This window comes from Sminthopsis crassicaudata, chromosome 5 (assembly GCF_048593235.1).
Source record: "Sminthopsis crassicaudata isolate SCR6 chromosome 5, ASM4859323v1, whole genome shotgun sequence".
Lineage (NCBI taxonomy): Eukaryota > Metazoa > Chordata > Mammalia > Dasyuromorphia > Dasyuridae > Sminthopsis > Sminthopsis crassicaudata.
Genome location: NC_133621.1, coordinates 281,687,457 through 281,700,682, shown reverse-complemented (window position 1 = coordinate 281,700,682; position 13,226 = coordinate 281,687,457). Strand labels below are relative to the sequence as shown.

Here is a 13,226-nt window from a genome sequence, read left to right as displayed (position 1 = left end):
TATTCTGATGGAAGTGCATATCTTCAACATAAAGAAGATCCAACTCACTTGCAGTTGATCAATGATGGACAGAAACAGCTACATCCAGAGAAGGAACACTGGGAAATGAGTGTGAACTGTTTGTACTACTCTCTTTCTACTCAAATTACTTATTCCTTCGGAATCCATTTCTTAACATGCAACAAGAAAATTGGATTTACACACATATATTGTACCCAGGTTATACTGTAATCATTTAATATGTATGGGATTGCCTGTTATTTAGGGGAGGGAACAGAGGGAGGGAGAGGAAAATTTGGAATGTTATGTTATAAAAAATACTCATGCATATGTACTGCCAAATTTTTTTTTATAATTTTAAAATTAATAAAAAAATAAATTCAATCAGGAAAAAAATAGATTTTCATTTTGAAGAATTCAGCTTCCATTTCTTGAAGTCAACGCTCCATTTGGTCATATTATCTTTTTTTCGTTTTGCTCCAGGCTCTAAATTAAATGGAAAACAAAGGAAGGAGTTAACATAAAATGCCTGACTCTCATCTGAAAATTATAAGATGTTTGTTACCATATTCTGTTAGTTTTCATTGTAAATTTCAGTCACTGATTTAAAGAACTATTCTGAATTCATAAAAATAAGTTCTAATTTTAAAAGAACTCAAGGACAGGCAAATTAATTTTGAACTTAAAAAAAGACAACTATTTCTACTGCATATTAATTCACTAGTTCTTATTCTAGTGCTAATATTTTAGATCATAAAAATTTTTCAATAAAAATAATTTTGAAAGAAAATTACTCCAGATCCACTAGAATATTTTCTTACAAGTAAAAATTTTGGTGAAAAAACCCTACAAGCAACTCACCTTTCAATTTTTTTAATTGTAAATTTTAAGTTTTTTAACAAATGATATATGGCTATTTCACTTATTTCAAAGATAAGGCAATAAAGACACCAGAATTGGTAAATAAAAATACTTTCAAAATAAGCATTCAGTTCTTGACATGGAAGAATTGCAACAAGATATCCATCACATTTTACTAAGTTATGCTATTTATTATGTGAATTAACAAAGGGACAGATGTGTTCCCTATTGGAAGTCATAAATAATAAGGAAGGAGCCATTAGAAGGAAGATGCTATGAAGTGGAGAGTAACTCATAGTCCTGAAAAGAATTGAGGAAAAAATCTTTTTCAGAAGCACATCTTTTAGAGGAGCAACCCTCCCCTTAAAGGGTCTCACACCATGTATGGGAGGAGGGCAAATATAAAGGAATAAGGCAGTCTGGGAAACTAAGTTCCAGCATGAGCATTTTAACATTTGCTGACAAGCGAAGAGCATAAGTTGGTTTCAGAATTTACATTAAAAGCCTATTTTCTTTTTTAAAAATCATGATACCAAGCTAATGGAGAGAGAGCAGACAAGCTAAAGAAGGCAGAGAAAAAGATTCTGGATTTAGAATAGAGAAAAAAAAATACCCACAAAAACCTTCACTTACATGGAAATATTTTAAAACCATTAACGTGAAAAAGTAACCTGTAAAAATATTAAGATGTTATTTAGTTGTTCCTTAATGTCCAGTTCTCCTTGTGTTTTAGTCCAGGTATTTTTAAATGATACTTAACATTAACTTCTTCAAATTCCTTTTCTTCTATTCCAGCTTGTCATGAAGCTTTTGCAGACTTTTGATAGAAAATGATTCTTCTTGAAGCATTTTATTCATGAATTCCAACTGCATAAATTTTGAGAATGCTGCGTCTAATTGTCCTCTAAGGTCTTGAATATGTTTCTATAAATATCAATTTAGCTAATTACACAAAAGAAAGGTTACAGCTCCAAAATGTTTTTCCTAAATTAATTATTTAAATAAATTTAGACACTTCAAAGATAAGGTGAAACCATGGAATTACATTACTAGCTTTTATATAAAGTCTGCATAATAAACATTATTTCCACCTTTCTCCAGGTTAATTGTTAGTTCGATTGTGGAAACTTTTCCATTGTTACTTGTTCCAAAACCCTTTCCTGGCTAACATTGTATCTCTTGCTTTTGGGAAACCTAGAATGTTAAGAAATCAATTATTTTTGAAAAATATTGATGAGAACTGCAGGACAACAAGTTAATTGACAGTAAAATAAAATATTTCTAAGTAGTCACTTGTCATTATTTAAAAAAAATAAGGATGGGTTGAGAGAGTAATATGAAATACCAAATCCAAGGTACATGTGAAAAATTCACAAGGACATTCTCTTTGCCAAAAGGTATCTTTATTTATGAGAAGAATTTACGACAAAACAAAAAGATGAAATTGGCCCCAGGAGGGGTAAATAGAAATAGAAATAGATTTGGGAGAGCAATAGAGTTAGCAAAGAAAGGTATTTGGAAGAAGCCATTAAAGGAATACGCTATAAGCTGTGAGTACCCTTTTGAATGGCAGGCTAAATGCATAGAAAAGCTTAGCAGTCTAAAGATTTAGGTATAGTAGGAAGATGTTATGGGGAGAGAGAGAGTTAACTCATAGCTGACTTAGTTCCAGAAAGAACTTCATCATAAGCACACCTTTTATAGGGTAAATATAAACTTGGGGTTTCTCAGGGGAGGAGAGGAAGTATTACAAAAGAGATAAAGGATGCTTATTGAGATATTGAGGGCTTAACCAAACATTCTGCAAGTTTCTATCATAGATATTTTAAAAGGGAGCCTAAGTTCCCAAGATGAGAATTTTAGCATTTCTTGATAAGGAAGAGTTTTGCAATTCACATATATAGTATATGTATAGTACCAGTACTCCATAGCACTAATTTGCAAATGTTATCTCATAAAAGCTCTTTAGGACTTTAAATATCAGAACTGAGGAAATGTCTCGATATCATCAAATATTAGAATCTTAAAAAAAAATAACCCAGTAGCTTTAGATGAATTCATTTATTAGTCATTTTTCCAGGAGGAGGAAAATCTTTCCTTCCCTAAAATAGAAAAATAATGTATGGAGAATATTGTATTGTAAGTGTTTTAATTCATTTACTGGTAGAAGGTATTGAAAATCTATAACTTCCTTCTCTTAAATCAATTTAAGTCCTGTTTTATAGAGTGAATCTTTAACTTTTACATCAATTTACATTATGAACTTTCTTAACGGCAATAGTGATCACCTTGCAATCAAACTATTGCTTTATTTATGCTTTGTCATTTTAAAATCTCTTAGAGCAATACTCTTTTCAAATTGTTTCTACCTAGTAGTCATCCTTTGATGTAGTATTTTTATTTTTAGGATTGTAGCAGAGATCTGTGTTCTAATAAGCCCTGCAGATATTGCCCCTAAATGTTTCAGCACTTCAAAAAGTTTTTTTGAACCCACCTATTTCTCTTAGAAAATTTTTTCTTTCCATCTTTGCAAACACAACCTCAGTGTATCCAATCAGAAAGCCAAGTTATGACATCAAATAATATGAAATTTTTTGTAACTTTTTAATCTGATGTGATGCCAATATTAATAATTTTACACAGAAAAATTTTTATCTCTCCCATAACAATGATTAACACCACCAGCATCCCAAATCAATATGAATTGTATTTGAATATCAAATTACATTAACAACTGGATTTTTTACAATCAAAATTCTTACCATATTCTACCTCTTAAAAAAAAAAAAGATTTTTAAAATGAGGAAAACTAAATCCCAGAGCTGACTTACAAAATAGAAATTGATATTTTCCCAAATGTTTTCATCTTGCTCTCCTGAATTTTCAGATGTGGCACATTCCATTTTAAATCTACAAAAGTAAATATAATTGTCACAAAATTTTGAAGAACTTTTAAAAATTAATTTACTTTAATAATTTCCTATAAGGTTCAGGATCTCACTTGCAAGGCCTGGAAGATAGATTTAAAGAGAAGTAAAAAAGGCTCCAATTTGGTTTAATTAGAATGAAAACAACATGCACAGGTAAACATGTGAATGCAGTATATTTGGAGTAAATACAAAGTAACTGCAAAAAGGAATTAAAAAAGGAATACAGAAAGTCTTATTTAAGTGTTTTTTGGGGTGAGTTTTGATTAGAACCAGGCATTTGCAAGAGGTATATTCCATATTGTGGAATATGCAAATGCATGGAGATCAAAGGCAAACAGAATTTGGAATCTGGGATATAAATATCAAGAAAAACAGCACTTCCTTCTAAGAAACTTTTATTTGTATATATCCAGTCCTATCTTCATATATAATGACATATTTAGACAAGAATATGTATCTATTTTAAGACACTTTCCTAAAACATTGTGATCTAAAAATCTCTGTGATTTGGAGTTGTGATTTCCTTGGTGTAGGAAGATACTGTCTACCTATTCAAACCTGCAAGCTCAAGTCTTCTTAAGTTTCTTGCCAGCACTGAGAGGTTCAGACTGTGACTCAGGCTCACAGTCAGTATATGTCAGAATCAGGATTTGAACTCTCCCCACTAAACTCAGTTCTCTTCTGATTGTTTCTGGAGATCAACTTTGCAAGAAACCTGTATTTTGATAATCCTTCAGAAATTCTTTCAAACCTATAAATTACGCTACACTACAACTGGCTATGAAAAATATATTATTCCTGGGGAAAAAATCCTGATAAGGCACAGTTAGTTAAGATATTTTATGAAAGGACATTTTTTTTGGAAGGGAGGTGCAGTAAGATAGGAACTTTTTATTGGAATAGGGAATTCTTCATGAGGAAATTCCTTCTAGCAGTTTGTATCTGTAACAGCTCTTCAATGTATATTTTTTAGAGAACTTTGTGGAAAATAAAACAACTAGCACAGGATGCACAGCAAGTAACAAGTCAGATATATAACATTTCCATGATTTGGTGGTAGGATATATGTGTGTGTGTGTGTGTGTGTGTGTGTCTGCGCAATACCTACATACATATATTTAGCAGTAATTTATATAGCTTATCCTTTGATTTCCAAAAATGGTCAAAGTAAAGCACTTGAGTAAACTGACAACATGAAAACCAGTATTTTCTGAAACATGTCCTCCAAAATCTGCTTTCCTACAGCTACATTTCTCATCTCATTTCTCCCTTTATGGGAGGTAAATTCTGATTGGAGCCCAAGGCACTTTTGACATTTCCAGTATTGACTAAAATTTATTTATTTATTCATCTCAAAATAAGTTATACTTAAGCAGATTATTCTCCTTTCCCATTGAAAAAAAGGAATTAAAATAAACAATTGCATGATGTTGTATTATGAATATATTTATCATTTTGATTTGCTCTACAACTAGTCATAGCAGTAAAATATAAAAATGCTTTAATTCTTACTTTTGCATATGCTCTTCTAACTCATTATACTGCTGTGTCTCTCTTTTCTGTTCCTGAGATTCCTGCAACTATAAAAGTTCCAAAATGTTTCAAACTTTTCAACTTTAAAAATGAAATCATAATCTTATCCTTATCTATGAATTAGTGATGCCTATACTTAACTATTAATATAAATTTTACTAGTCCATCAGGTAGTAGTCCATTGCATAGACAAAATGATTGCATTTATATATTCCAAATGTCACTATATTCAATTCATTTTACATGGGCACATACACCTGAAATTACATACGTAGCACTGGACACTTCATTAGTGTAGATCACAGTCTTAAGAATGTTTCTTGGGGTCTTCCAAACCAACACGCTACACTAAAGATGTCTTGTGTACAATGATCAAGGTTATGCTTTTTGGTCTTTTTTTTTTTTTCTTTTTTTTTTTTTTTTTCTTTTCTTGAGGCTGGTTTTAAGTGATTTGCCCAGGGTCACACAGCTAGGAAGTGTTAAGTGTCTGAGGCCAGATTTGAACTCGGGTCCTCCTGAATTCAAGGCTGGTGCTCTATCCACTGTGCCACCTAGCTGCCCCCTCAAGTTTATAAAGCTATATAATGAAAAACTCTGAGCGATAAACACATGTTTTAAGGTAAAGTGACTAGCCTCTGGAAAAGCAAATCTCCAAGCAAAGTGATTTGTCTCTGACTCCCTTCTCTCTCTCCCCTTTCTTCCTTTGTGTCTCCCTACCCTCCCTTCTCCTTCACTCTTTCTCTCTTAAATTACTTCCTTATATAATAAGCTATTTGGTGCTTGTTTACATGATAACTTGTATGAGCTTTTCCTATTTTGCATTGGCTTCAAGTCCGACTGAACATTCTTCAAGGACAAGAGAGCATGGATTTCTCACGATCTTGGTAAGCTAGTCAGAACCTGTCAATATAATTCACAGAACTGACATTCACTAATTGATGGACTAATAATTGAACAAATAATTTTCACCCGATTCTTATTTATAGCTTAAAGTTTGGTACCATTTTGCCCTGAATTCCATTTAACTGAGTTAATCCATATGGACAAAGATTTATTGCTTCCTTGCTATTCCTTATAAAGTTTAGTCCACACCTAGTTCCTAGAGTCCAGCTTGAAAACAAAGGCTTTTATGAAAGTTAATATTTTAATCATTGTGGTCCAAAAGGAATGGGAGGAAAATAAAGAGAATGAGGGATAAGGAAAACAAAGTGATTTGAGAAACAGAACTTATTCCATTCCAATACTTATTTCAAAACTAGAAATATTTCTCAAGCATAGCAATATGAAAGAATACGTTTTGAAAGGACTGAAACCAGTAATAAACCATTTCTTAGTAAATACCATTATACTGAAGTTAAGCAGGTAAAAGAACTGTTTTTCAACATTAGGAAGTGTTTGTCAAAATATAAGAGACAATGATTACTTTTATAAATAACTGAAAATATTGTTTCTGGCAGAGAAACAAACATTTATTAAGTGCCTATTATGTGTCAGGCACTGTGTTAAGAGCTTTACAATTATTTTCTTGTTTGATTCTCACAACAACTCTGGAAGGTAAGTATTATTATCTTTATTTTACAGTTGAAGAAGCTAAGAAAGATTAAGTGACTTCCCCTAGGACAACTCCAAAACTATCCAGATGCAAAGTTCTATTCCTATTTCCATCAAGCAGCCTGTGTGTGTGTGTGTGTGTGTGTGTGTGTGTGTGTGTGTGTTTATTTACATATATAAAAGATATACATGATTTATTTATTCTTACTTAGAAAAAAATCTCATCCCTCTGTGATGATAGATATAAATTATGAGTGAAAATAATTATCCCAATATAGAAATCATATAAATGGATACAAGTCTTGTTCTGTCAGTTTAAATGACAGGTACAAAATATAATATTGGTAAAAACAAAAGTGACGTAGTGAAAACACTTTTCATTAGTCAATGACAAATCACGGAATTTTTATATACGTACTTCACTTTCCATTTGATATATCTTCAGTAGTTGCTTCATTTCCAAAGCCTTTTGTGAAAACATGGATTCTTCTTTTTGGGAATCTGCAAGTTCTTGTTGAAGCTTTCTTATCATATCCTGATGGAAATATGTACATAGAATTTCTGCTACTGATTTCATATATTAGTATTGGCTTATGGGAAATAAATATACCTTCAAAGTTAACTGATATCAATATTTTTATATAGAACTTAATATAGCATGAACATTTTCATGATTATCATTGATATAGAACTAGGAAAAGCCTTAGGAATCATTTAATGCAACCATTTTGTTTTGTAGTTTAGAAAAATAAGAAAATTAGACTTTTTAAATAAAATTAAGTCATAAAAGTGTCATCGAGAAAAGGATGAGAACTTATTAAGACCACAAAGTTCTTTTGATGATACAACACACCTTTCATCCAAGCATGCATCTTCCTCCTTGCTCTTGATAAAGCATTACTTTCAGTCTGATTTTCTCATTCACCTTCTTGAGAATTATAACACCTCCAAAAGCACATAGGGGATAAAGCTTTTTATGGGCAATTCACATGGAAGGTGGGAGAATGGTAGAAGGTACAACAATATAGCTTCTTATACCTGAAACATTAGGGTTTACCTTCTATTTTTCAGAAAAAATTTCTTTGCATCTGGCATTATATGAATAAGGATGCCTATAAGAAAAAGATGCATTTTCTTTCCTCTCAGAGTTTCCCTTGAAGAATGATTATATGCACTGATATGCTTGCCAGCCCTGATACAATTACTTGATTGTAACAATTGATCTAATTTCATGAAAGCAAAAAAAAAGGGGAGTAGATGGATAGTGGAGTGGAGGTCTTGCTAGCTATTATTTATATCTTCAACTCTGTTTGGCAAGTCTTCAGAGAAGTTCAATTTTAAGAAAGGATAGAAATTATACTCCTGGTTGCAGTCAATGGACAGAAAAATGGGGAAAATTATAGAAAATATGGTACCTCTTCCACTTTTTGATATACAGTATGGTGCAAGGTCAGTGCTAAAGAGAATTTCATGTTATCCTGTAACCTAGCCGGAAGACTAATATACACACATATATACTACATACATAGATGAACATATACACACAAAATACAAACATATATACAAACATATATATATATATGTATATATATATGGGTGTGTGCATTACTATTCATGTTATTAAAAACCCATATATATGGGTGTGTGCATTACTATTCATGTTATTAAAAATCCTGTACATTTTCACTATAAATTAAAGAAAATTATTGCATGTGACTAGCATAAATGAAGCTAAAATGTAAAAGACATTGAACATTTTCTATCTCGTTAGATAAAAATCATCTAAAAACAAAATTCAAGTAAAGTCTAGTAACCTTTTGAAAGAAAACCAGCTAAGAGAAGGCAGTGTAAAATTGTCTTAAGAAAACTAGCAAAATTAATTGAATTACTACACAAAACTAAATTCCATTGTGAAATGAATAGATTCAACTACATTTTTTTATCTGAAATTGTACAGTACTTCCACTCACTACTTATGTGAAAAGCATCACAGATAATGAGAAGTGTTATTAGATAGTAAAAAGCTATCTATTTTCAATAAAGGAAAGGCACGGATCCCAGAAACTGCAATTCTGGTTATTATGCAAGAAGTATTAGTAAATATAGTAAAAAGACTGACATAAATAATAATGTAGTAGGGAATCAAAAGCACATTTAAAAAAGATGGCTTTATTACCACACACCAAAATTAATTCTTAATGGAATAATAACAGAATTATTGTCCTAAATTTTAAACAAAAGTAGTTGTTAATGTTTGTAATTTCATTAAAATATGATCAACTGTTTAATATTTCTAAAATCAGTTTACAGTATTTTGAATTAAAACTAGTCAATTGATAAATATGTTTCAGTGATTATGAAAAGGGTAATAACTGATGCCCTACAGCATCTCAATTTGAATTGTTACAGTACTCTTAGTACATTTTTTCAGGATTTACCTTGTTTCAGCATTTCTAATAATTTCATTGGAGCATTAAATGGAATACCAGGCAAATTATTGGAACTACAAAATGGTTGTAGGAGTCCGTAGGGTCCTACGATATTTGGTCCTTTTCGAAATTGCATGTAGCCTAGCACTTTATGTTCGATAAGAGTAAGGAAAGCTACTGCTAGGAGAATTGGGATAATACATAGTAATATTTATCAGTATTTATTTACAAGTATTTACCTCCATTTACATTTATGAACCAATACTATACATTTAAAATTTCATGGGCTAGCTACACCATATTTTTAATCAAAATGAGTCATCTTGTCTAAAAAATGGATATGGGGTTGATTTTTATCATGAATGTTTCCTCCTTCTTGCATGTCAGATTTTTTTTTTTTTTTCCTTTTGGTAGAGGCAGTTAGGGTTAAGTGACTTGCCCAGGGTCACACAAGTGTCTGAGGGCCCATTTGAACTCAAGTCCTCCTGACTTCAGGACTAGTGCTCTATCCACTGCGCCACCTAGCTGCCCTCATGTCAGAATTTTGATACTGAATGTTGCTAATATCAGAAACTGCTGAAAATTCAAATTCCTAATTTATCTTGATCAAAATAACTTTAAAATTCAATTCAAAATGCTAAATGTTTGTCAGATAATATTATTTAAAGACCTACCTCATTTTCTGCCTGTTCATTTTCATATATACGTATTTGCTCTCTTAAATGGATAATCTCATCAGTTGACTCTTTATTTCTCTCTTCTACCCCATGATCTTGCTTTTCAGTAGAAGCATCAACAGTCAGGGAGCGATCCCTAAAGTTCATCCAGTTACTTTTTAATACCCTTCTTTTGAAGGCCCCTTTGTTTTGGGCATCTTCAGATATTTCTTGAAGCAAGGCAAATTCCCTCTGCTTTTGGGTTAATTTTTCTTGCATGGACTCTACTTTGAGAGATGATTTTTTCAATTTTTCCTTTTGTATATGATTTGAGAGTTCAAATTCCTTCACTTTATCCTTGGTCATCTCTAATTCTTTCTGTGTTTTTTCTAAAATTGATGTCTTCATTCTAAGGGAATCACGTCGTTGGTACAACTCATTTTTAGCTTTAGAAAGCTTATTTGACAGGATGTCAATTTTGTCTATTAGTTGGTCCTCTAAAAGGAGCCACTCTTCTTGTTCTCGCTGAAGGTGTAGTTCTGGTGGCTGATGTTCCTCATAAAGGATGTCAGAACTTACAGAGGAACTGTTAGTTTCAATTTCTGACTGTGTTTTTCCTCCGTTTTGTTTTTTACCTTCCAATCTAGAGTTCAGTATTGCATTTGGAAAAAAAATTACAAGTGATTGTGTTATATAGTGTTATATAGTAAAAATGGATACAATTCTAAAAATAGAGGAAAATTTGCAGTAAACTTTGTGAGGAAATCTGAAAAACTGAAAATTTAATTTTCAGGATTCACTTTTTAATTAATATATTTTCATATTGTATTGTATTTTAAAATAAGTTTTTATTCTCAAGATAATTGCACATGTTTAACATACATTGGATTACTTGCTATCTAGGGGAAGGGTGGGGGGTGGAAGGGAGAAAAATTTCAGAAACAAGATAAAAAGTCAAAAACATCAATTCCTGCCCTCAAGATGCTTATATTCTAAATGGGTAAAATAACATGTAAATAGAATACATGAAAGCAAGTATGAATACCTGAGAGGCAATATCCGAAAAGAAGACACTTAGTTACTAAGGGCACTGAAAATTGTCAAGGAGTTAAATTTCAGAAAAACTAGGATAGATTTACTTGAAGTGATATAAAGTGAGCAGAATGAGCACAATGTACATCACTATTATGTGATGATCATCTATCAAGTGCTTTTCAGCAATACAATGATCTAAGATAATTTCAAGTGGAGAATGCTATCCACATCTGGAGAAAAGTACTTATGGAGTCTGAATTCTCAAAATGTTTTAGAAAATCAATGTTCCAACAAGTCTTTCATTAAAATAGGGGAAAAATACTCTTTCAAAGAAGGAAAAATAGCAAGTAGGCCAATATAGATGGATTTCAGAGTTAGAGAGAGGGGTAAAGTGCACGAAAACGGGAAAAGCACGAAGAGTCCAGGTTATAAGGGATTTTGAGGGCCAACAAAAGGAATTTATATTTGATCTTAGAGGTGATAGGAGCCAGTACTACTTAAGGAGGAATAAAATCATGACATTTGTGCTTAAGGAAAATCACTTTGGCAGCTGAGTGAAGAATGGATTGGTATGTGGAAAGCCTTCATACAGAGAAAGAAAGAGGAAGGCAAGTGCAATAATATAAGCAAGAGGCAATGATTGCCTGTATTACATTGAACAGAAATGGACTGTTACGGGAGGTGCTACAAAGGCAGAAAATTTGTCATTAGATTGAATGTGAGAAGTAAAAAGCAGGAGTTAAAGATGAGGAAGATAGTTGTCACTAATAATAGGATCAGAAGAGGGGAGGGCTAAGGAAGAAAGATAATTAAGGTCAAGATGCATATGGCAATCCCATTTGAGATGTCCAAAAAACCCACAGTGATGTATAGCAGAAACTTGAGAGACTAGGGCTGATCATAGAAACCTGAAAATTATTCCTCCACAAGGGTGTTAAGGAAATTCAAGATGAGATCATCAAGAGAAACAGTACATTTTCCAAGATTGTAAGCTCCATGACAACTCAGGCCATGTCATATTCTTCCCTTATCTTCCCTAAGTTTCAAAAGTATTTTGCATATAGCAGGGGACTAAGGGCATTTATTGAGGAATTTGAAAATAACATTATTTATAGCACATCAGAATCCCTTCTTGCAGTCTACAGTCCAGTCAAAGTGCCCTCCTTTTGGTTCCACACAGGACAACAGAGAACTCCATTTCCCAAAGCCACACCCTTGTGCTCAGCTTGGATTGCACTGCTCCTTTCCTAAACTCCCTCCATTGGGATTTTTATTTGTATACTCTGCTTAGTACATTCTTCTACATGAGTACTGTCCCCTGAAAATCATGCCCTGCTTTCTGCTCTAAATTTCTATGACTTTATTGTATTTACATTTGCATGTGTAGGTTGTATTCTTAAATTCAGTGCAAACTTCCCATTGGTACTTCATTGCCCACAACAGTGCTTGTCACAAAGAAGGCACTTGTTAAATGTGCTGATGAAAGACAATTATCTGTCCTTTAAAAATAATATGATGAAGTGACAGTGGGCACTCACTGGAAACTATTCCAGACAGGAAGATAGAGCATGCCCCCATAGAGTAAAAGGGATTAATAAAGAAGGCTCATTACAGTATTTTCACTGATTTTTTACTTTTGATTTCCTAACCTCAAATTCTCTGTTATAGTGCGCTTCAATGTAAGAGAAATGCTTTTAAGCCTTTATTAAACTTATGAGTTCCATACCTGCCTCTATAGTATTCTTTATCACATTTTACTTTTTGATGATTTGACCTGGATTTAGTTTTTCTTCTTTTCGAGAATTTTTCCTGTGATCGCCTAACAGTGGTTTGTAAACTATTCTTCACTACTCTTGGCATTTGTACCAATTGTGATTTGTTTTGATGTTTTACTGATAAACCACATGAAAGAACTACTTTCTGATGTCTCTGAAGGCGAGGAGAACCTATTAGACAAAAACACAAGTAAATAAAAATATTAGGATTTTAAAATCTGCATGACAGTAGCAGTATACTTAGAATTCAGATTCTCTGGCACTGATAAAATCAGTATTATTTTCCCAAGACAAACAAAATCTCTAATTTACACATTAATTTAAAAAAAAATTATTTGAAACCTCAGATTTTTCTCACAATATAAGAAAAAATATCTGTGAAAAGTAAACATACTGATATGAACTGTGATTGGGACAAATAAGATTAATAAACATATATTATACATATGCTAAATT

General features: G+C 32.2%; 1 protein-coding gene across 3 annotated transcripts in view; it reads right to left on the bottom strand.

Annotated features, from left to right (window-relative positions):
* Window positions 1-231: 231 nt before the first annotated feature.
* The window catches only part of LOC141544763 (uncharacterized), a 46,042-nt gene continuing 33,047 nt past the window's right edge, over window positions 232-13,226 (bottom strand). Inside the window, exons 12-18 of one of the 3 annotated variants that reach the window (XM_074271277.1) lie at window positions 12,722-12,941; window positions 9,979-10,603; window positions 7,294-7,410; window positions 5,304-5,371; window positions 3,693-3,771; window positions 1,622-1,785; window positions 232-486 (exon numbers count right to left, since the gene is read on the bottom strand). In XM_074271277.1, the coding sequence (XP_074127378.1) occupies window positions 1,648-1,785; window positions 3,693-3,771; window positions 5,304-5,371; window positions 7,294-7,410; window positions 9,979-10,603; window positions 12,722-12,941 (1,247 nt within the window). In that variant the 3' untranslated portion in view covers window positions 232-486; window positions 1,622-1,647. The remainder of the gene's footprint in view (window positions 487-1,621; window positions 1,786-3,692; window positions 3,772-5,303; window positions 5,372-7,293; window positions 7,411-9,978; window positions 10,604-12,721; window positions 12,942-13,226) is intronic. The other 2 variants (XM_074271279.1, XM_074271278.1) reach the window with 2 other exon arrangements.